At 38.0% G+C, this 25,901-nt stretch overlaps 1 protein-coding gene across 4 annotated transcripts in view; it reads left to right on the top strand.

Annotated features, from left to right (window-relative positions):
- The window catches only part of LOC126298662 (protein transport protein Sec16A-like), a 218,653-nt gene that overhangs the window by 145,558 nt on the left and 47,194 nt on the right, over positions 1-25,901 (top strand). For all 4 annotated transcript variants that reach the window (XM_049990088.1, XM_049990087.1, XM_049990085.1 and 1 more), the window contains 4 exons: positions 1,969-2,138; positions 13,918-14,035; positions 14,139-14,356; positions 19,901-20,155. In XM_049990088.1, coding sequence (XP_049846045.1) covers positions 1,969-2,138; positions 13,918-14,035; positions 14,139-14,356; positions 19,901-20,155 — 761 coding nt within the window. The remainder of the gene's footprint in view (positions 1-1,968; positions 2,139-13,917; positions 14,036-14,138; positions 14,357-19,900; positions 20,156-25,901) is intronic.

Genomic DNA, 25,901 nt, shown 5'->3' with positions numbered 1-25,901 from the left:
TTTTCCTTAATAAAGGATCATTAAAACCAAATCCGAGTAACATCTTTCTTTTGGCAATTTCACTGGAACCAACAGAAATATTAATTAAAAGTGGGTTCATTAACATGGAGTTTTACAGTAATATTGAAATAATTTTTTATGACAGCACTGCTTGGAGAAGTAGTTGCATTTTTTGCAGTTATTTGTGATCGCAGTTAGACATAGACGGAGTTTATTTGTTGTGAGGAATGGCAGAAAAAAAAAAAGAGTGAAAATTATTTGTAAAAGAGATGAGCATTAATTTTCTTCTGTGTTGTATTTGTTGAAGTTGTCAGTAAACAAGAAGCAACTTTTAAAACTGAAGTGAATTGCTTCTCCAAGAAACGTTACTAACTGTAGACTAATGTTTAGATAATCCTTCTAACTTGCCAAAGTAAATTCCTTTGACCACCTTTGTATGAGCTTGTGCTATAGCTTATTATCTTGATGTTGACAATTCATTATATTTAACCTTTTTTGATTCAACTAACCTCTCCAAGAAATGTTAACATACTTCGAGTACCACATTCAAAATACTGATTTTGCCTTCTTAAGTAGCAGCTATTCAGTTAGGCATTTTTAACATAGTATTGCATAGACCTTTGCATATTTGTCTTAACACTGCTGAAAATTTGACATAAAGCATTATCACAGCATTGTATAGTACTCAAATATACAATATCCTGTCGGTAAATGGCAGCTGTACTAGTGTGTTCCCAGTGACAGTGGTGGCAAAGAAGACTGCCATCTTATTATAGAAAACAAGTGACATAGCTCAGCTTCATGCTGGTAACAGTAAGTAGCTACAGCCTGATGACTTATCTGGTGTAGTGGTACTTTTGGTTACAGAAAGATGTGCAGAATTGCGTTTAAAATTTGGAGAACAACAATAAGCAACTGAATATTGTCAGTTTCATATAATTTAAACAACTTAAGTAACACATGTCAGGAAAGTTCTCAGGAGACAAGAACATTTTCTGTTACATAACTAATTATGGCAATGATGAGAGCTACAAGTTACCACACTGTCTAGTCTGCTCAACTAAAGTGTGAGTTCCGTGTGAGTGATAGCCACTTTTTTGTTACCCAACTGTAGCACCAGTACGGCGTGGTCCACCCGACCACAGTGGAGTTCAGTGCAAGCTGTGGTCACTTCCTGGCCGACTGACTACAGCACCATTCCAGCACAAGCAGACTTTCCTGTGTGACCGTTTCCTGTATTTCCCTTAACACATCTTAAACACACATTCCGTACCAAAAAATCTCTTCTCACCAGCTTAATATGTTATGCATCCCACATCGCAGGTCGTTGAGGATGTCTGCAGAAGCTCACTGGCTATGCACTGTAGCTGGGCAGCTTTACGATGGTGGGGACTTAAATTTGTTCAATTTTTATGAAATATTTGTAAATTATATATAAAAATGTTCATTGTAAATCAGTCTATCTATTAGTGAAAAATCATATCCTTACTGTAGGTGCTAAAATTAGCCCAAACACAAAGACAGAAACTGTGGGAGACTTTAATTTATATATGTATAGATAAAGTGAGGCCAGTGACGGTAAAATAGATATGATTCACTACACTAATGGGTGCAGATTTTCAGCAGTAGAAGTGAAATCTTGTCATGCTTTTTTGTAAACCAGTTTCCCCAGTAATGAATGTCTTGTTCAATTTATAATCATTTCACAAGTATGTAGGCCCCACAGTATTTTTTGGAGTCAGCTAGCTCTCAACAGTACCCCGATAGTCTTGAATGGCTTTACTGAAAATATTTACAGTCAAAGTGAGCAATAAAAAAACACTGTAGAAATGCAAACCCCAGGAATGTATTCATTGCTGTTTTTTTTTAATTATTGTTTCTCGTTATTTATTTACACTTAATTCACTGTAAATTCATCCACTGAATAATCTGTAATTTTAAACGAATTTTTCCCTCATTATTTTGCAGAATGGGCAATGAAGCATGGTCTCTGGGGACATGCTTTATTCCTTGCCTCAAAAATGGATAAGCGAACACATGCTCAGGTCATGATGAGATTTGCCAATGGTCTGAAGATGAATGATCCTTTACAGACATTATATCAGCTTATGTCTGGTCGTCAACCTGCTGCTGTTACAGTAAGTATTAAGAAACTTTGTATACAAATATTAATAATTTCTATGAAGCTAATTGATTTCAAACAGTTTGAATAGATAACTGTATCCAGGTATTTGAATTATGTTTCTTATGAGATGAAGTGCCTGTCAGAAGGACAAGACTATTCTAATGTCCTATTAAAATTTCCCCTTCTTGTTATTTTCTTAGTCCTATCCAGATAGAAACTTTTCTACAGTCTCCTTTACCATCAGACAACTGTGTGCGTTTTCTAATTATGTTATGAAGATAAGTCCTAATATTACATTAAGGACTAAGCGGCTATTTTTGTTGGATATTCTCCACTGCATGTGTTTGTTTTTAACCTTTGATTTCATGCAGGAGCATATTTCGTACAACTTCTATGAGATAAACATAGAATGGACATCCATGTGCAAAATTTGGGTATTTACTTTTAGCTCCATAGATACCTACAGATATGTAAACTGTTTTGTATGTTCCAGCTGTTAATGTTGTCAATACAGCCACAAAGTTTTTCGTAGTTGATATGTCATGTAGTATGATCTCGGTGACTGTCACATCACATTGGTGTAGACTTAATTGATTGGCAATATTCTCCACTGTCATTAGAAAACCAACTGATTCACAATAACATGGCAGTGGTCTATAGGTGTTAACTTAGTTGTGCACCCCTATTTGCAACTTCAGACAACATCAGGGGCCGCAGCGAAATATCATCTCCAGCAACACTGTTCTCACCACTGTGTAAAATATATGGTTTCTGCTTATCTGTAATCTCTTTGTATAAAATACCTGCTTCCGCACATTGCTTTATGTATATCCATGTATAAAATCATTGTTCAGTAAAGGGATTAAAGTATCTCGTGAAAGGAAAAGGAAATTTTATCTATTGGCATGAATAAGCAAAGATCATGCTGGAGTTGTACTCATAATAAATAAGAAAGGTTATTAAAAAGTCAAGAAACATGCACATTATGCTGTGAATTAGTAATTCTGGTAACAGACTTAAATCTGTGTGGAATGCAGTGAAATAAGTGAGTACAACAGGCTACCGAACAGGATAACATCACTATTTATCTAAATGGAAGGGCTATAAATAATCAGTCACAGGTAGCAGATATGTTTAATAATCATTTCTTGAATGTAGTTGAAAATACAGGGACAAACAGTTCAAGAGAAAAATTGAAGCTGTGTGGTATGTTGAAAAAGCAAGTCATGTAAAATTCTGTCATATGGATGTCCCACCCATTTCTCCTTCTGAAATTAAGAAAATTATATTTTCACTTAAAAATAAAAGTCCATCTGGAATTTCCAAAAGAGTACTAAAGATGTGTTCACATCTTTCCTGAAATATGTAATGCATCATTAAGTTCAGAAAGATTGGTATATACCATTATTAAGCACATCTATAAGAAAAATTATAGAAGAGATGTCAATAACTACTAACCTGTTTCACTGTTGACATAATTTTCCAAATTTTTTTAGAGGGCAATATGTTCTAGAGCAGCATTCCAGCTGAACAACAGTAATATCCTCAGTAAATCACAGTTCTGATTTCAGAAAAATTGCTCAGTTTTAGGATATCATTTACACATCCACTCACCAAATTTTACAAGCATTAACAAACAAAATAGGGCTGGTTGATATTTTCTATGAATTATCTAAGGCATCGGATAATGTAAATTAGAATATTCCCTTGGATAAACTTGAGGTTTTATGGAATTGATGGTATACCCAACCTGTTGGTGATGCCATGTCTAACTGAAAAATTACAGAAAGTTGTACTTGGTTCAAATTCAACCAATGTAAGCAAGGGAGATTCTTCTGACTGGTGAGAAATCACTTATGGGGTTCTCAAGGTCTCAATCTTAGGTCCCCTATTGTTTCTCATATATGTAACGACCTACCTAATGTACAAGCAGCAGAATTATTTATTTTTACAGATGACATTAGTATTGTAATCAGTATAAACATTTATACAGCAGAAGAAGAAATGGTAAATAATGTTCTTAAAAGTATAATATTATTTTCTGTGACTGGTTTCACTCTGTTTCAAAGATAACATTGCGTATTCAGTTCTGCACATCTGAAACAACTTAGTTCAACCACATTTATACTTCAAACTGTTGCAAATCTTAGGGGAGAGACAAATCAGTAAGTAGACACGTTTTGTGTATTTTCATTCAACAGTGTCATGTGAAATAGTGGTTTGGATAACTCAGTTTTAAGAAAGAAAGTCTCCATAGCACAAAAACATGCTGTAAGATTAATATTGGTACTTGCCCATGATCTGCTTGTAGATGTCTCTTTAAGGAGTTAGACATTTTGACTAGTGATTCATAGTATATTTATTCCTAAATGAAGTATGTTTTAAATATTATGCTGCAGTTCAAAACGAACAGTGATGTACATATTTGCAATACCAGAAGAAAAAATGACATTCATTACTCCACCTTAAGGCTGTCTTTAGCACAAAAAGGGGTTCACAATTGTGCTACCAAAAATTTTAATCACTTAATAAATGATATAAAGTGTCTGACAGGGGGTACAACTAAATTTGAAAACAAACTGAAAAATCTTATCCTTGACAATTCCTTCTGTACTGTAGAAAAAGGTATATTTTTGTAATGTGTAAAAAGAGGTGTGTGGAGATTACTAGTTCACGTCTCTGATCCAAAAAAAAAATGAAAAAACTACTTGTAAATGGTCATTATGTTGCCATATTTACATATGAATGTGTAAGGTAAATGCAAACAGACTAAATAACTCACTGTTAAAATTGTTAAGGAACGTTCTAATATTTGTGGCCTCTTTATTGCCCTGTTCCATTAATTTGAAGTATGGACTTCAATCAGTCTTAACCCCAAAATCATCTTGTGGCAAATAGCTCTAACCGTGAATATTACAAAAGTCTTGGAATCCAAAGCTTTGTATATTCTTCACAAGCACATCTCTGAATTTCTTAGTTAACTATATTTTTCTTGAAACACTAACACTATCTCTATTGATATGATGAAAAATTCAGTTTGCAGTTAAGGGATATAAATAATGGAAGGAGGAACTTAGCTTATTGTTGAGTTGCCAACAGGCATATAAACAAGACAGAAAGCAATGCTAGCTTTCAGACAAATCATTCTTTAGCCATAGTAAACTACATATACACCTACATGGCCACACGATTTTAGAACTGCAGTTTGACTTAAAAAGGTTGGTGTCAGGTGTGGTGGGTGAGGAGAGAAACGGGTGGGGAGTGATAGCAAGGATTGGGAAGAGTGGCTGATGGCTGGGAGGGAGAGGCAGGTGTGCATGATAGAAATGTGGTGCTGATGAGATAATTCTGCTTGCAGGCTGAGGGAGTTGTACACAACGTACAGTGACCTGGGGGAGTGGATTGAGGAGATGACACAGAACAGAGGAAATGGTGACCATACAGAGGAATATGTGAGTGCTGGGTAAATGAATTGAGGGGCATGAATGAATGTGGGTGTGGGGCAGGGGCTAACAGAACTTGAGGCGTGGAAGACTACGGGATCAGAGGATGTGTAGCGATGGTGGAGAATCTGGCATGTCATGAGGGACGTCTCAGCTGTCATATTTTTAGCCCATTGGCTCTACTGCTGAGGCACGTCCTAGTGTACCTTATGCGGTTCATCCGCTGTCACATCAGGGTGAGTGGCAGTTGTTAACACTTATGGGTAGCTCAAGGTGTAGGGCCAATGTGGAGGCTAGCTGTCTGGCCTCGCCTATTTGTCCTGTGAGTGAACAGGCGGCCATTCCTTCAGCAGGGTCTGAGCAGGCATATGGGGGCAGCAGTTTGCTAGCTACTGGGAGTTCCAATGTTCAGCACATTATGGATCCCATTAGGAAGTTAATGTTCAGGGCTGGAAAGAAAACCAATGTGCACTTGGCATATCTGCCGAGGGTCCTCATCAGAGGTGTGGAGGCAGCCTCGCCTACAACTGTTGAGTGTGTAAGATGTAGTCATTTGCAAATTGTTGCTCATGTTGGCACCAATGGTGCCTGTCACATGGCTTCTGTGACCATCCTCAATTCGTGCATGTGGCTGGCGGAGGTGGTGAAGGCTGCAGGTCTCTCACGTGAGCTTTAAGCAGCGCTCACAATTAGCAAAATTGTTCCTCGAGTTGATCAAGGTCCTTTGTTTTGGAATTGAGTAGAGGCTCTCAACCAGACTTTGTCGACTCAGAGACAGTCCTGGCTGCAGATTTCTGGATCTATTTTATTGATGGGTAATTTTAGGACTCCCCTTGATATGTCAGGGGTGCACTACACAAGGGAAGCAGCTACTTGGTTGGCAGACTACTTATGGTATGCACATTTTTTTTCCCTTAGGCTAGGCAGTAGTTTAAGGTAGTCTGAACACTCACCAGCCAATTTGCAAATAGGGAAATCATCCCATGTTCGTAGCAAAGACACTTTGACAGTCAAACTTTTATCAGTAAATTGGCCAAGTATTTGTAACATAGTTTCTGAATTTACGGACGTCTGAGTCACAGCTCTTGTACAAGATAAGTAATTTAAGTAGTAATAAACTGTTTTTTAACACTTTAAACTAATTTATTACGTTAATTATAGTGCTCTGCAAGCGTACTATTAAAGGTTTTTGTCTTACTCGCGTATTTTCACAGTAATCACGTAAAGTTCGTTTTGTTTACATATCGCGGCCAGGCCGAACTTTTGAGTTTTCAGATTAAACTTCATACCGCAATCTTAAGTGCATTTACTGATAGTTTAGTGTGCTAAATACGTTTGCTGCCCCTTTATATCTGTAGAGTATCGTCATCTCTTAAGTAATTTCCAGTAAAAAACTTCTGAACCACTGTTTACATAGTCGTGAGTAGGCCTAATTTTTCGTACACGTATTTTCATTGTTTTCCGGTAACTTAATTGTCTTTCTGTCACTAAAATCGATTTGTACCATGAGTGTAAAGTGCCTGACATGCCGTAGGATCGTTAGCTCCGGGGTCTGGTGTGATGGATGGAGTAACTTTTTTCATTGGGGCGACTGTAGTGGCGTGGGAATTGGGAAAATGAGCGAGACTCATCAGTGGTTCTGTAGGCTATGCAGTAGAGATAGGAAGATTGTGGAACAGGAGGGGAAAATTGCTGCCCTTCAGGCTGAGTTAGATGAGGCTAGGCGAGAACTGGGCAGGTTAAGGGGGGGAGAAGGGTAAACAGGGGTGGGAAGTGGCAACAGGCATGAGGAACAGGCCAAGAAATTCTTCTGACAGCTTTGTTATTAATGTACAAAATAGGTTTGACCTGTTGCCTCAGTCAGAAACTGATGAGCCTCTCACAGAAGTAGATGTAGACAGGGCTCAACAAGCTTTCAGCAGCAAATTGATTAAGAATGTAGGGAAGTCTGCAAAGAGAAAGAAAGTCTTGTTGCTAGGTAGTTCGCATGCTAGGGGTGTGGGCCAACTTCTGCAGGATGAATTAGGGTTGGATTACCAGGTCACAAGTTTTTTCAAACCTAGTGCTGAACTTGGGCAGGGCAGAGGATTTAGGTTCACTATGTAAAGGTTTTACTAAGGAAGACACCGTGGTTATTGTGGGTGGGCCAGGCAACAGTATTGACAGAGATCCGGGGTACAGCATAAAGTGTGACCTGGCAAAGATTGCATCGGCATCGAATCATACCAGTGTTGGGTTTGTGTCGGTTCTGGAGCGCCACGACCGACCTCATTTGACCTCTTCTGTCAGGAGAGTTAATTTGGAGTTGGAACGGCTACTTGGATCTGGTGCAGGGTCACACATTGGTGTGGTTCCTGTTGATTCACTCTGTAGGTGGGACTATACTAGACATGGCCTACACCTCAACAGGAAAGGGAAGGGTAAACTGGCTGGGCTGATAGCAGGAAATTTAAAGGGGGGAGGAACTACATCTCATGGTGGAAACTCTTTTTTAGTGTAAGATCAGTGTCCAGTGGGAAACTCAGCCAGGCAAGTACTAAAGATGTTAAAAAAGTTCAAGATACTCACAAAAGTAAAGTGAAAAATACTGTTAGTATATTTCATCAAAATATTGGGGGATTGCAGAATAAAATTGATGAGCTTCTGCTTTGTTTAGAAGATATAGAAACCAAGAATGTAATAGATATACTATGCCTGTCTGAGCATCACATTGTCACTGATATGCAAAAGGTTAGCATCAATGGGTACAAATTAGCTGCACATGTAAGTAGAGATAATATGATGAGAGGAGGAGTTGCCATATATGTCAAAAGCTTCCACAGTGCAAAAAATTTTGTGTAGAGCAACATATGGAAGCATGTGCCACTGAACTTAAACTAACTGATGGCACTTTCATAATTGTAACAGTGTATAGGTCCCTCTCAGGGAATTTCCAGCTATTTCTAGAAAACTTGGATGCTTTGTTGTGCTATCTGTCAGACGGGGAAGCAAATTATCATTTGTGGGGATTTCAGTGTTGATTCCCTGAAAGAGTGTAATAGGAAGAATGACCTTTTAGTATTACTCAGTTCTTTCAATTTGAGCTCCGTCATTGATTTTCCTACTCGGATAACAAAGAACAGCAGTACATTGATAGATAACTTTTTTATAGACCAAGATAAGTTTAAGGACATAAATGCTTATCCTGATGAGAATGGTCTTTCAGATCATAGTGCACAGCTTGTTACAGTACATGACATAGCTCCATGCAGTATAATAAATCAGACTTTCAAAGCAGTGCGTTCAATTAACAATATAAATATTGCAAACTTTAGGGAAAGCCTACAGCAGCTAGACTGGGATGAAGTGTATAAGGAACCCGATGCAAACTTGAAATATAACTTATTTCACAATACATTTTTAAGGGTATTTGAAAATTGTTTTCCCAAGAAAATAGTTAAACATAATTCCAAGAAAACATATAAAAAAACCTTGGCTAACTAAAGGAGTAAGAATATCTTGCAACCGTAATCTAACAGCAAGAGGGAGTACTGACCCCGAAATTGTTCAATATTATAAAAACTATTGTGCGGTACTAAGAAAAGTTATTAAAAAGTCCAGAAGCATGTGTATCATGTCTGAGATCAGTAACTCTGATAATAAAATTAAAGCAATTTGGAATATTATTGAAAGGGAAACAGGGCAACCAAGAGCACAGGAAGACTTTAGTGCAATAAAACTGAATGACAAGTGCACTAACAAACAATCAGAAATTGAAAATATTTTGAATAATCATTTTTTAAATGTTGTGGAGAAAATAGGATCTAGATCTTCACTAGAAGAGACAAGGCTATTAATAGAAGAGGCCATACCTGCGCAGTTTGAAACAACTGTAATTCCACCAACCTCTCCCTCTGAAATCAGTAAAATAATAAACTCACTGAAAAGTAAAAGCTCTTACGGAATTGATGGCATTTCCAGCAAAGTACTTAAAGCTTGTTCCCCACAGATAAGTAGGATTCTCAGCCACGTATGTAATAGCTCTTTGGAGCAGGGTGTTTTCCCTGATAGACTGAAATATGCCATTGTAAAACCATTGCATAAAAAGGGGGATACATCGGATGTCAACAACTACCGCCCAATCTCTCTTCTGACAGCTCTATCAAAAATTTTTGAGAAAGTAATGTATTCAAGAGTAGCCTCCCATATTTGTAAAAATAAAGTACTAACAAAATGTCAGTTTGGTTTTCAGAAAGGCTTTTCAACAGAAAATGCTATATATGCTTTCACTGATCAAATATTAAATGCTCTGAATAACCGGACATCACCCATTGGTATTTTTTGTGATCTCTCAAAGGCCTTTGATTGTGTAAATCATGGAATTCTTTTAGATAAGCTAAATCATTATGGTTTGAGTGGGGCAGTGCACAAATGGTTTAATTCATACTTAACTGGAAGAATGCAGAAAGTTGAAATAAGTGGTTCGTGTAATGTTAAAACAACAGCTGATTCCTCAAACTGGGGTGCTATCAAGCACGGGGTCCCACAGGGTTCGGTCTTAGGTCCTTTACTGTTCTTGATATACATTAATGACTTACCATTCCACATTGATGAAGATGCAAAGTTAGTTCTTTTTGCTGATGATACAAGTATAGTAATAACATCCAAAAACCAAGAACTAAGTGATGTAATTGTAAATGATGTTTTTCACAAAATTATTAAGTGGTTCTCAGCAAACGGACTCTCTTTAAATTTTGATAAAACACGGTATATACAGTTCCGTACAGTAAATGGCACAACTCCAGTAATAAATATAGAATTTGAACAGAAGTCTGTAGCTAAGGTAGAATTTTCAAAATTTTTAGGTGTGTCCATTGATGAGAGGTTAAACTGGAAGCAACACATTGATGGTCTGCTGAAACGTCTGAGTTCAGCTACATATGCTATTAGGGTTATTGCAAATTTTGGTGATAAGAATCTCAGTAAATTAGCTTACTATGCCTACTTTCATTCACTGCTTTCATATGGCATCATATTCTGGGGTAATTCATCGTTGAGTAGAAAAGTATTCATTGCACAAAAACGTGTAATCAGAATAATTGCTGGAGCCCACCCACGGTCATCCTACAGACATCTATTTAAGGATCTAGGGATCCTCACAGTAACCTCACAGTATATATATTCCCTTATGAAATTTGTTGATAATAATCCAACCCAATTCAAAAGTAATAGCAGTGTGCATACCTATAATACCAGGAGAAAGGATGATCTTCACTATGCAGGGTTAAATCTGACTTTGGCACAGAAAGGGGTAAATTATGCTGCCACAAAAGTCTTTGGGCACCTACCAAACAGCATCAAAAGCCTGACAGATAGCCAACTAACATTTAAAAATAAATTAAAAGAATTTCTAGATGACAACTCCTTCTACTCATTGGCTGAATTTTTAGATATAAACTAAGTAAAAAAAAAAAAAACACTTAATCATTAGTGTCATGCAATATTTTGTGTAATGTAATTTCTTGTACAGACATCTTTTATTAACCTGACACGTTCCACATCATTACGAAGTGTCGTATTCATGATCTATGGAACAAGTATTAATCTAATCTAATCTACTGCCCTCCAGGGAAGTTCTCGCACTCAGACTGTCCTTGGGCCCAAGAGCTGACTGAAACCAAAAGGAGAAATCTCGAAGATATTTAGCGAGTCATGGAATGTATATTGGAAAGACAGATTAGAACCCATAGGAGGGGAAGTGTCCATTGCAGTTGACAAAAATATTGTTCCTATTGCGGTTGAAATTATGACAGTGAAGTATCTGGTCCCATATAAAAGGTGATAGTTAAATCAAATTGACCGTTATATATTTTTACTGGCAATCTGATTAGACTGTGATATCTCTAGAATCATTCAAACAAAAAGTCTACAGTCATTAATGCATAAATACCCAGATCATGTAGTACTAGTTGGAAGCGACGTTTAACCTACCGAGTATAGACTGGGATGTCTCTGGATTCATTGTAGGGGTACAGACAGAGTCCTGTGATGTACTTTTGAACATGTTTTCCAAAAATTGTCTGGAGCAGCTAGTTCAGCAGCCCATGTGCAATTTGAAGTGTCTTATACCTTGTAGGTTCAAAGAGGTTTTTGTTATAGATGGCATCAGTATAAAGACAGGGATTAGTGAACATGATGTCATCATGGCAGCTATGGTTACTGAAGTTAATAAATCAACCACCACTGTCACACCTCAGCAAAAGATCTGGCCGAGAACCAAAGAAAATTGTGCTCCTTTGTAAAATTGCTAAGGCTTCCATCATCCAGCCACTTGTCGACCAGTCTGGTGTAGCAGTAGAAGATAGAAAAATGAAAGTCAAAATTTTAAATTTTGCGTTTAAGAAATTGTTCATGCAGGAGAATCGTACAGACATACTGTAGTTTGACCATCAAACAGACTTTGGTGGGTCAATATACTAATAAGCAGTCCAGGCGTAGAGAAACAACTGAAAGAGTTGAAAAAAAGTCATTTTCCAGGTCCGGATAGAAGCCCAATTTGGTTTTACAAAGATTACACTAGGGCACTAGCTCCCTACTTAGCATGCATATATCGTGAATGTCTCACCCAGTGCAAAGTCCTAAGAGACTGGAGAAAAGTGCTGGTGATACTTATGGATAACAAGGGTAGAAGAATGGACCCACAAAAATTACACTCAAGTGTTTTTACCAAATCACTTATGATGTTTCAAGTGGCAAAATTATGTTCACTGTACACTTTTGCGTAAAGATCATGTTCCTTGCATTACACGTGATCAAGCAGCTTGTGGCTCAGATGTAGGCTGCATATCCCTGCTAATATCTGGTAATTGTTTAGGCAAACACTCAGTTTGAGTGACTTATGTCCAGCCTATGTCAAAGGGCAGAAACTACAAGAAATAATAGTTATAAAAGGTGCTATGTGATGAGGTAACAGCATAATTCAAATACATATAGCGTGTATCATTTCTAACCTAATGTTTCCCATTGTGAAACAGTGTCAATATCATTGCAGGTGCAAACTGTCAATGTATCAACAGACATCTGTTCTTGCCACTGTACATGCCAATCTGCATGTGATAGTTTGCCTGTAGCAGATGTTGTGAGACCGTATATGCTCCCTCCCCTCCTCCAAGGGGAAAGGGGCCACGATTTCTACTACAATGGTTAGTTCATTCAATTTTTCTTCACATATCACCTGAAAGGAAGGTTGTTCCAAGAAAGAAAAGAACAAAGGCAATAAAACAGGGTTTAAAACATAAGAGATGAAAATACCAGCTATCTCTAATGTTGAAGAATGGGAAATTGACGTTGTTTGCTTAAAAGAACCATTAAGTTGGTATAGTCGACTTCCGATGTCGTTGGAGTCTTGTCAAAGATGCAAAGAGAGAGGAAAGAATAAATATACCAGTAGATGATTGAGTTACTGTGGAGCCATATGACTGGCTTCAGAAATTGGGGGGGGGGGGGGGGGGGGAGGGGGGGAACTTCAGTTCCTAGAAAAAAAAAATAACTGTGTGTCTAAGAGATATATATTAAGTTTTCTTCTGTCACTAAGATAAGGGGATGTCATTCCCTCAGAAAGAATAACTTACATGGTGAAATGGCCAAGGCACAAGAAGCAGTGCTCATATGTGATATGCCCATCATTTGTCACCATAACCGCCATGTTACAGTTGGTAGACGTTGCAGTACATGTGTCATTTCGGATGCCAGTGTGCTCCAGTTGTTTGTGAAATAACAGAGACATTACACCATGAGGCACTCACAGAACTGTATGATGACTACTCTCTGGGAAAAGTGACTTGCTCATTAGCTGTCATTTAGGAAAATGAAGTTGTCAAAGTAACATCAAAGGAAATAGCCCAGATCTTGACACATACTTTTAAAACATGTCTCCTTCCATAAGTGCAGTTCAGGTTGCTGGGCTATCTCATCTGACAACTGAAAACAGTAGAAGCATTTATAGGAATGATCATCTTTTCCCCCTCGTAACTGGATTTAGAATGAAGAGGCTATTTTGTAATAATGATGGTCACATACCCTATTTCATTATTGATGAAAAGCAAATAAGGTACGCAAGTAAGTATAAAAGTACTAAAAAATATACCATCCTGTGAATAAATTCCTGTTTCCTAAGAACTGAAAGTAGTACATAAGCAATAATATTTCCATAGGCATGCAATTCATGCAGTTATTAGTAATGAAAAAGTACAATGGATTTTGAGTAATCTATGTACAGTTATAGGTTTATGTGTACTGTTATAAGAATAATTTAATTTTTCAAATTACAATGCAGATGGATTAAACTTTTTATTTTGATCTACCATTCAGTGCTGTGCAGATGAGGAGTGGGGTGACTGGAAACCACATTTGGCAATGATATTATCAAATTCGACGCAACGACCAGAACTCGACCATAAAGCAATTACTACTCTTGGAGACACTTTAGGTACCCTTTGGAACTTTATTTACAATTCTTGTATATCTAATAAGTTCCTTTGTTTTGTGATTTGTTTAATGTTTTTGATCTAATGCTTTCTCACTGTTTCCAGGAGCCAGAGGTTGCCTCCATGCAGCGCATTTTTGTTATCTCATGGCTCAGCTCCCATTTGGTATTTATTCCAACAAAGCTTCAAAACTTGTTTTGATTGGCTCTTCCCATGTAAAACCATTCATGGAGTTTGCCACTAATGAAGCTATTCAAATGACAGAAATATACATATACGCATGCCAACTAGCAAATACAAATTTTGAACTACCACAATTCGAGGTACATGTTATTCTCATCTTTGTAAACTTTCATTTTATTGATTAATGGGAGAAACCTTCATTAAAAGATGGATATTAATAACTTCTGTCAGTATCAGGCATACTCTAATTATTACTACAGCCACAAATCCATAGCCTTTCTTAAAATATGTGGTACTAACATCATCATGATGTATTTTCTGTAACTGTTGTTCAGTAGTGCAAAGGAGACACGTTAAGTAGCAGACAGGTACCTCATGCATACGACTGCCAACTCTGGCATCTTGGGTAGAGATGCTTGAAGTGGCGGTCACATGTGCATGAGGAGTGGTTGCTTGTGTGTATGAATGATGTGTGTCTCTCTTTTACTGATGAAGGCTGTGACTGAAAGCTTTATGAAAGTGTCGTTTTAATTGTGCCCGTCTGGAACTTAATGTATCTTCTTTACAGTAAGTAGCAGTCTGTCTTTTCTTACATTGATATTCCTATGTGGAGTTTCATTGTTTAATGTTGTTCATTGTGTGTCATTGTCAGGAATCTCTCTTATTAATAAATTGTCATCATCAGGGAAAACAAGTGACATTCCACAGGTCAGAATGTGAAATGTTTGATCCCTTAATTGAGCAGGTAGGTTAGAAAATTTGAAAAGGAAAGTTGATAGGTTGAAGGTAGATGTAGTAGCAATTAGTGATGGTTGGTGGCATGTGGAACAGGACTTCTCATCATGCAATTACAGGGATATAAATAGAAAATCAAATTAGGTAATGCTGGAGTAGGGACAGCAATGAATAAGAAAATAGGAGTATGGATAATATGAACAGCATAATGAACACATCATCATAGCCAAGACAGGCAGGAAACCAGCATCCATCATAGTAGTACATGTTTATATGCCAAGTAGCTCCACAGATGATGAAGAGATTGAAATAATGTATGATGAGATGCCATTATTCAGACAGTTAAGGAAAAGAAAAATTTAATTGTGATGCGTGACTGGAATTCAATAGCAGAAAATGGAAGTGAGAGAAAAATAGTAGACTATGAACTTCGAGAACGGAATGAAACTGGAAGCTTTCAGGTAGAATTTTACACAGAAGAAACTTAGTCATCACTAATACGTGTTTTAAGAAACATGAAAGAAGGTTGTATTGTATACATGGAAGAAACATAGTGACACTGTAAGATTTCAGATTGATTAAATAGTGGTAAGACAGTGTGTTCAAACCAGATTTTAAATTGTAGGTTTTTTCCAGGGACAGATGTGGACTTTGGCTACAATTTATTGGCTGTAAACTGTAGACAAAAACTGAAAAAAATGCAAAATGATAGGAAATTAAGGAGATGGGGACCTGGATAAGTTGAGAGAACCAGAGGTTGTTGAGAGTTTCATAAGAGCATTGAGCGACACTTGACTTGGCACAAATTGAATGAATAGTGTAAAAGTGGAATGGGCACCTTTGAGAGATGAAATGATGAAGGCAGCAGAGGATCAAATAGTTAAAAGGACAAAGGCAGTAGAAATCCTTGAATATCACATGAGATACTGACTTTTATTGATGAAAGGAGAAAATATAAATATGCAGCAAATTAAGCAGGCGAAAGAGAATACCTATAGAAAAATTAAAGAGGCCTTGAGAGAAAAAGAGAGGCAGCTGTCTGAATATCACCAGTTCAGACAGGAAACCAGTACTAAGCAAAGAATAGAAATGTGGTAGAAATATGTAGAGGAACTATGCAAAGGAAATGAACTCGAAGGCGAGTTTATAGAAAAGGAAAAGGAAGTAGATAATAAATGAGATGGGAGATATGATACCACAGAAATAATTTCGCAGAGCACTAAAATATGTAAGTCAGAACAAGACATGCGGGAGAGATGACATTCCATCAGAACTACTAATATCCTAGGGAGAGTTGGCCATGACAGAACTATTCCATCTGGTGTGCAACGTGCATAAAACAGGCAAAACACCATCAGACTTTGAGAAGAATGTAATAATTCCAATTCCAAATAGAGCAGGTGGTTACAGGTGTGAATATTACTGAACTGACAGTTGAATTAGTCATAACTGCAAAATACCGAGACAAATTATTTACAGTGGGTGAAGCCCACCTCAGAGAAAATAAATTTTGGCTCCGGAAAAGTGCAGGAACATGTGAGGTGATACTGGCCGTACAATTTATCTTAGAAGATGCTAGAATAAACTCTTTAGCTAGGGTAAAATATAGGAAAGTGAAAAGATTATGCAATTTACACAGAAACCAGGCAACAGTGATAAGAGTTAAGTGGGGTAGGACATCAAACGGTCTGACTTCGACTTGGAGCAGGAGAGGTGCCACAGGACATTTTATTTTCTACTGTCTATACTTTTACAAATGAATTCATAATATGTCAGCATGACCAGGAAGGATTTGGGATTCACACTCATAGCAGTGGAAGTTCAAAAACATAACAAAATAATTTTTTTACAGGTGAAATTTCATCATTTTTTCACTTACTATTGGCTGCATTTGTTGCTATAGTTACATTTTTCTTCACACGCAACAGAGATTCTTTGACGAATTTTGCACAGCATACAAACCATACTTTACAGGCGTATGAAACTAGTATTTTCCAAATCTATTAAAAACTGTGGTAAAAATTGAGATAATTAACTACAAAATTTGACTTTTTTCTAAACGCAAAGTTTAAAACGTAACAGCTCATTAATTTTTTCATAAATTAAATAGATTCTAAAGTTTCAGACACCTGTAAGCATGTTTTGTATGCTGTGCAAAATTCATCGCACAGTCTCTTTTACTTATAAAGAAAAGTGTACCTATAGCAACAAATGCAACCAACAGTTAGTAAAAAATGATGAAATTTCACATGTAAAAAAAATATTTCGTTATGTTTTTGAACTTCCGATGCTACGAGTGTGAATCCTGAATCCTTCCTGGTCATGTTGACGAAGTTTTATGAATTTACTTATAAAAGTATAGACAGTGGAAATTAAAATGTCCTGTGGTGCCTCTCCTGCTCCAAGTCGGCCCATTTGACGTCCTACCCCCTTTAAAGGGCATGAAAGGGAAACAATAAGAAGGGAGTAAGGCAATATTGTAGCCTGTCCCTGATGTTATTTAATCTGCACACTGAGCAAGCAGTAAAGAAAACCAAAGAAAATATTGGAGAATACTGAACAGTATTGGGGAGAAGCTCATTTGTGGCACAACTTGCCTAAATAAGAGCTCAGTCGAAATTTGTCAGTTTGGTAGTGGAGGGAAATATGGGGGTGGACGATAAAGGCTGCATAGGGAGACAGCGAAATGAATACAGTAAGCAGGTTCAAATAAATGTAGAATGCAGTAGTTATTTGGACATAAAGGGGCTTGCACAGGATTGAATAGCATGGAGAGGTGCATCAAATCAGTGTTCAGACTGAACACAACAACAACAATAATAAATATTGACTTCATTGATTGTATTGTTGACTGTGAAAGCTACACTACTTGCTTGGGACAGACTAGCATTGAGAGCTATGAGCACAATGTAGGAAGACAGGCACGTACGTACGTGTGTGTGTGTGTGTGTGTGTGTGTGTGTGTGTGTGTGTGTGTGTGTTGTGGACCTATTCTGTGTGTATCTGTCAACGACACAGCATTTCTGCCTTTAGGTGAGTTGTCTCCTATATTTCTAAATAATTTACTATAAACATGTCACTGTGCTTCCACGTCAAAGCGCTTCTGTGTCACACGTCACTGCAAACACTTCCACAGATCCCGTCACTGCGAATACCCTATCCGGCAGTCACAGCCACAGGTGAGGTCATTAGCAAAACTTGTTTGGGGCTGATCGACTTGAAGGTAGCTTGTAAAAGTCCTGGTGATGGAAGAAATTTTCGCCTAGTATTTGGCTTGCAGGGGGAAAAGAAGTGCTGGTACAAAATTCCTGGTCACGAGACTTAGTGGTAGTGTGCTGTCTTAAACTCAAAATTTTTCCACAATGTCTTATGGCGCGAGCACGTGATGCTGTAAATAGTGATCCACCCAGCGAATATGGAATTAAACCCCAGCAGCCTCCTTGCAGCTGTTACAGAACTGTGCGCTGACATTGGCTTTCACCTCAGTGTAGTCTGTCTTTCCTAATCTGCAGCAGCATGTACATTACACCTAACTCCACACACATTTGTCACAGTCATCTACACTTCTCAGATTCACTTAAGACACAGCCCTGCTACTTTACAAAGGAAAAATGTCATTATGTGTAATAAAAAAAGAAAACATTTCAAATTGCGTGGTTGAACCAAATCCGTGGGGATCTCCCAGCCCGGAATGCCATATAGAATATATTGTTACCCTGCACAGTTTTCTTAAATAGAGGAAAATTATTTGTTTATTTAAACCCACAGTTCAGCAGTCGGTGTCACGTAAAGTTCGTATACATAATTAGCCTCAAAACTGCAGTAATGTACAGTCTTGATCCTCTGGTTAGCTACTTGGTGAAATTTAGCACTGGCTTTCACAGTTTATGTGACTTGGCGCACTGAACCTAATTTTCCTCACTGTTGGGGCCACATCTGCCCCACAGCTGATGTCTGTCGGCAGGACAGTTCTTTTTCTATATTACTTAGTTTTCACTCTGTCTGAGACTCATAAGTTCACATAGACAATTTTTTCTCAGCATTATTCCATGTAAGAAGAAAGGAAAATACACACAAACTAGTGAAACAAATATCTCCCCTCCTCCTTGCAACAGGTGGTCGCCCTCATCCTAGAGTCTGAGTGACCTGCCCTTTGGGTTTTTTTTTTTTAAATACCCTTCCCCAACCCATCCATTGTTGCTCCTCCTTGACAAAGGAAGTAACAGTTTGAGAAAGTAGGATAATTCCTTCTGTTTATTGGCAGTACTAAAAATGTTACATTCTGAAGGTAAGTAATGGCAAGCATTTGTGTCTCATAATTTTAAATTTTTTTCTTTCTGTACATTATAACATTTTTTAAGCTACCTAGCTGAAGGATACCTACACATTGTACCTATAAATCCTAAACGAGCAAATAGTACCTTCACTATACAAAGTAGTACATGAAAAAAGTGGTATGGAGGTGGGTACCAGTGTAAAATTTCACATCAGTAATTGAAAGAAATAAGTATTATTCAAGTATTTGGCTTATTGTGAACTAAGAGGAACATGGGCATTAAAAGCAACAAACAAGAAAATTCTACTGAACATGGGAATTGAGAAAGGGGCAGTTAAGCTGCTGGAGGCCACTTCCTTTCTTTGTCTTTGCTAATTGAACTGGCATCTAGTTAACTTCGCCAGCTTTGTCTTTTTTTTTAAGTAAAGGCAGATTAGATGTAATTGAGGACATTTATTTTTAGGGAGCTAGATTACACAGTATGGTGAAAGGAAGGAAGATGTTATTGTATAAAGTTCATAGTGCAAAGTTTTTTGTTGTTGCACATTATACACAAATTTTTCTGCAATGAGATATTGATAACATTGAGATATTCATAATGATATAGCTTATTATTTTATGAACTGCTTTGGTTTAAGGATAGTATCTAATACCCATATTATTTGTGTTGCAGGCATACAAATTACTATATGCACTTCGTTTAGCTGAGAGAGGCATGGTTACAGAAGCAATACATTACATAGAAGTTTTGGCAAACACAGTTATGCAGTCAACCATTCAGTATCCTCTATCATTCTTAAAACAAATATATGATGCAGGCAACCTTTTGAAATACAGTGACCCTGTTTATACTAGTGGAGTTGAGGACAACACTGAAAGAGATCCTGCTTGGTTGCAAGAGTTGGAGAAATTTATCTTGAACTATGGAGTAAGTAACAATTTGTGTGTGTGTGTGTGTGTGTGTGAGAGAGAGAGAGAGAGAGAGAGAGAGAGAGAGAGAGAGAGAGAGAGAGAGAGAGAGCATGCACATGTGCCCACCCATACACCACGGTTTGCTGTATTACATTTTGGTAAATTTAAATTGCTTTTGTAATACACTCACTTTTCATTAGTCCCACATTTCATTGGATATTTTTTTTTTTTTTCTTATCTGTGCCCACATGCCACCTTACATTGTGGACAGAGGATACGTCTGCTCTACTATAATTTTCCCCCTTCTCCATTCTATTATCGAATGATATCTGGGAAGAATGACTGTTGGGTGAATGAACTCACTTCTGCATTTTTTTTTTAATCATTGTAATATACCATGTCTGTCCAAAAAGTTTCTAGGCTAGATAGATAAAAATAGAGAAATCATGATTTTAATGCTTCGAGTGTTCTACATAGTTCACCACCATCTAATTTAGTATAACACACAGAATATTCATACAATCATGTGAACAGTAAGAAAATTCTTTCTTGGTGTTGTCATTCAACTTGCACATCACATTGGCAAGAATGTTGGTTATTTCATCAAAGTGTTGACCCTTCATGTGAATTTCTGCACCTAGTTGTTGAGTAGTAGGTTCATACTGGTAACAGCAGACCTCATCACAAATGATAATTTTTTGTTTTTCCCCCAGAAAAGAATTATCCACTTCTGTATTTCAATCAATTCATAGCTTGTGTCAATGTGACGTTTTTGTTCAGGAGTCAAGGTGTGTGGGACAAACTTTGCACACACTTACTACTACTTCAAAATATTCTGATGAATGTCTTTAACACTTGATATAGAGATGTTACTCTGTTGTGATGTGTGACATAACAACACTCACACTACAGATGCACATCCCACTGCTTAGTGGTGCGTGTTTGGTCGAATGCACATCCGTTGTTAATTCAAGCTGCCACCATAGTTACTGTGCCGATGTCCCTTACATGCCAGGAATAAAATCAGTCTTGGAAGTTTTTGGATGGATGGTGTATATGACTTACTTCTTGCAGTTTATTATGTATTGTGGTCAGTGAGAACACTTAGTCATTAATGTCGATCTCACTATGTGTATTTTAGGACTTGAATATATTCAGCTATTAAGGCATTAGTGTGTGGCAAATCCAACACGAGATATTTGCAACTGATGCCAAATACATAACACTGTATAAATTTAAGATTAAATCCTTCTCAAATTAACTTTGAGGTTTCTTTTTTTAGTTAGTAATCTTGTCCTAGATTTTAGGTATATAATATAACTGTATTTGGAATGGTTAGATTTATAACATAATGTTGTTTCAGTACAATTAAACACTGCTGATTGACAGGTGGACACAAGGTACAAAGAACTCTAAGGCACTCCAGTATTTAACATCACCTAAATTACATTCTTGTCCTCATTCGTAAACTCAGCAGTGCATCACTGTTCAAGAGTATGCCATACAGTATACAGTAATTTTATATTAATTCAAGTTAATGTGTCTCCATATTAGTAAGAAAGTATGCAGTTATGATTGGGATTAAATTGACAGATGATTGCATGATGCAGTGAGGAAGCATATGTTGACAATGTCTAGTAGACAGAAGTAATAGTTTTACAATGTGTAACCTAATCATGTGACCCAGCATTTAGACACTTCCTGCACTTTTATCAATTTATTCGAACATTCACTGTGTAACTACAAGATATCAATGCTTGCCAAGCATAGAAATTTTGCTTCTAGCCTCTGAGTTGTGCACATTGGGGAGATTGTAGCCAGTGTACAGACAGACATTTATAAAGTGAACAGAGTGACACTGCTGGGCAGTCAGTAATGTGTAATATAACTGTGAATGGGAGGAATGTTATAAAACATCTGAGTGAGGATGGTAGTATTATCATTCTCCCTGCTAACAATGCTCATGTAACAGTAATTATGAATGAATGTGCCCAACTACAATACTGAGATTACCGAGTTATTAGATCAGCAGACATGTATAAGTGGAGTAAGTAAGGATCCCATCAACAAGGTTTTTGTAACTGCTGTGCAGTTGATAAAGAGGTTCTCAATTGGACTGAGTACTCAGGCTTGTTCGGTTCAGTTGTGTTGCCACCAAGGTTATCTGGATAGCCAAAAATTCACAAAAAATTCATTGAGCTAACATCTGAAATAATTGCTGTTGGTTCACCCACCTAGCAGACTACCAAGTTATTGGCAACACGTTTACACCATGTATGAGCTTACCAGACTTTTACTTCAATAATTAATCATACTTTATCAACAAGTTAGGTGGAATAGTCATCTAGGTGGAAGATATGTTGTTCAGATTAGATGCAGTATCACTGTTTAGTATGGTTTTGCGTAATGGAGTGTTGGAACAATGGAATCAGATTTTAATGCTGGAGACCTGGTTAAATAATGTCTCATCATCACATGTTGTTGTTGTGGTCTTCAGTCCAGAGACCGGTTTGATGCAGCTCTCCATGCTACTCTATCCTGTGCAAGCTTCTTCATCTCCCAGTACCTACTGCAACCTACATCCTTCTGAATCTGTTTAGTGTATTCATCTCTTGGTCTCCCTCTACAATTTTTACCCTCCACACTGCCTTCCAATACTAAATTGGTGATCCCTAGATGCCTCGGAATATGTCCTACCAAGTGATCCCTTCTTCTAGTCAAGTTGTGCCGCAAATTTCTCTTCTCTCAATTCTATTCAGTACCTCTTCATTAGTTATTTGATCTACCATCTGATCTTCAGCATTCTTCTGTAGCACCACATTTCGAAAGCTTCTATTCTCATCTTGTCTAAACTATTTAGCGTCCACGTTTCACTTCCATACCTGGCTACACTCCATACAAATACTTTCAAAAAGGGCTTCCTAACATCTAAATCTATACTAGATGTTAACAAATTTCTCTTCTTCAGAAACCCTTTTCTTGCCATTGCCAGTCATCACCACATCCTTTGAACCAAATGACCAGTTTTATGAACAGGTGGAGGACATGTCTATGGGGAGCCCTTAAGAAGCTTGTTGGTAGCCAGTTTCTTAATTGAAATAGTCAAGGAACGGGTACTGCCAAAAAACAAAATTTCTGTTATGTGGCTGGTAAATTTTTGTTGTGGAGACATGGCAAAGAGGAACTTACTCATTTTCATTGACACCTTAAGGAGATTAATCCAAGGCAGGGTAGATGGCAGATTGCATTTTCTGGGTTGTTAGTCTTCAAGAAAAATGATAACTTCACCCACATAATATAAGGAAATTCTACACATACAGCATGGTATATACACCAGCATTCAATGTTGGCGAGTAAAGCAAGAAACATCTATGAACTGGACTGCTCAACCCAATACTGGAATATCTCACCGGTAGGTTGCCGAAAAATAGTTATTCTCCATTTTCATAAAAAGACCATTAAAAATTATAGTGATGCTTAACCTCCTGTAAAATCAGAGGTTTTCACACTATTCACTAAATACATGACTGACTGCATACAAAAGATCCTTAAGAAATGAAATATCACCATAGTCTTCAAACTCATTCAAAAGATAGAGGAAGAGCTAAGATTGGTCTGAAAACCACTGGAAAAAGCAGGAATTAGCAGGCTACCACATAGCTGTGGACATGTGTACATGACTACTACAAAAACAGTGGTGAGAGAACTATTAGAACAACACAAGGGCAACTAAGGAAGGGCAGAAACTTACAAAAGAGCATAAGTTTCATAACAACTAAAACAATAATAATATGAGTAGTGCACTGTTGATTCCTATATCATGAATATTCTGGCATTGGCTAGTACGTCTGCAAAATCAAATATTTTTGTATACAGTTCAGTTGAAACCTACATGCCTTCGACAGCAACATACATATGCTGCAAAATACTATGAAGTGCATGACACAAGATAACATTTTACCACTTATTAAGGATTCTTCCCATTACAATCATGTATGGAGCATAGGAAGAATGACTATTTAAATGCCTGTGTGTGCTCAGTTTTTATACATACTCTTGTCTTCATGGTCTGTACCGATATAATACATAGGTGACTGAAGGGCATCTGTAGAGTCTTCACTTAATACTGTTTCTTAAAACTTTTGAAGTAGGCTTTTGTAGGATAATTGGCATATATCTAAAGCATCTTCCAGTTCAGCATTTCCACGACGATCTCCCATGAGTAAAACAAGCCTGTGACCATTCATGCTGCCCTTCTTTGAATATGTTAAATAACCCCCATCAGTGCTATTTGGTGCATGTCCCACACACTACGGAACTAAATCCAGTGTTTTGTAGGCAGTCTCCTTTGTAGAGTGATTACATTTGCAAAGCCTGCCACCAGTTTACCTTCAGGAATTATAGCAAAATTTCTAATGAGAAACTTCACTGACACCAATCTAACTGCTGCTGTGAGAACTCTTGTTAGCACATTGATGCACAGGTTACAGAGCAAGATGGATAATATTGTTGAAATTACCAATTGCACTTGTAATTCACTAATTGAAGCTCACTCCAAAATGTATTGCAAAGCTTTTAATTGTGGGGTCTTGCCCACTCGTCTCGTAAGGGGTGCCTAAGAGATGCTGCATTCTTGGAATGCTGTACAACAATCAAGCAAATGACATTAATAGTTTTATTTTAGTAAAGCAGATTTGACAATACTTAACTTGAATGTACTAAAAGTTGTCGCAAGCAACGGGTGACAGGTAAAATAATTCAGAGTCCTTAGCTATATGCAATGTTCCTGCTATTTTGACACACAGTTTGTGGAGCACTAATAACGGTTCTCGTAGCACTCTCTGCTAGGCTGTCCTAATACTCTGCGAATACTCCACTACAGTCCGGCTGATGCTGGCAGGAGTGGTGCTTATATTCATTTCTTCCAGCGGTCACTCCTATCGTCGCATGGTCCTTGCCAGTGGGCTATTCGCTGATGTCGGTGCACCGTGTTCTTTGGTCTTGTGGTTTTCCTCTTTGTTCCGTCACTTGTGGTTACGCCAGAACATTCCTCCTTCACAAAGCAATGGACTGTCGTCATGTAAAGGAGTGTGACTCTGATGGGAGATGCAGGAGTGTAGGTGCAACGTTGGGCCAGAAGCTATGGCTTCAGGGAACACCAAGCTTCTGGCCATATCCTGCCAACCAGCCTGCGCTCTTGCGGAAACGTCCCCTGGAAAATGACCAGAAGGGTACACATCCACCTGCGGTGTGGGTGGGTCCAGCTCCATCGGTAGGTTGAGCGGAGGCGGAGGTGAAGGCTCCATCCCCATGTGGTCGTACCATGGTGTCATGACGATACCCTCTGGTGGCTGCTGTGGCTGCCTTCTGGACCCATGAATCTAGGGGAAAAGAGATTGAAAGAACATTGTGTACACGACAGAGGCGAAGTTGATTTTGATGTTGATGTTGGCACTGCAAGCCATCTGGACTTGAAATCAGATACATGCAAGTGCCAAGTCGACGGCCTCTCTCACCTTGCACCCACCATCTGCTGCCGCTAAAAACCCTGTAAGAAAACAATATCATGTGGTGCAAGGCGATACCTGCAGCCTTCCTGCGGTGCCGGATGCTGAGGAGGGTGGAACAGCGTCCGATGGCGGCGGCAGTAAAGCAATTCCGCTAACGGTGGTCCATCTCACGGGTGCGAACTATACTAGGCAAGAAACAGTTGCAATGTTTGATCCCTGGTGTGTACAGAGCAAAGTTTGGTCATCTGCTGC

The sequence above is a fragment of the Schistocerca gregaria genome, chromosome X (genome assembly GCF_023897955.1).
Source record: "Schistocerca gregaria isolate iqSchGreg1 chromosome X, iqSchGreg1.2, whole genome shotgun sequence".
In the NCBI taxonomy this organism is placed as follows: Eukaryota; Metazoa; Arthropoda; class Insecta; order Orthoptera; family Acrididae; genus Schistocerca; species Schistocerca gregaria.
This window is presented reverse-complemented; position numbering and strand designations above follow the sequence as displayed.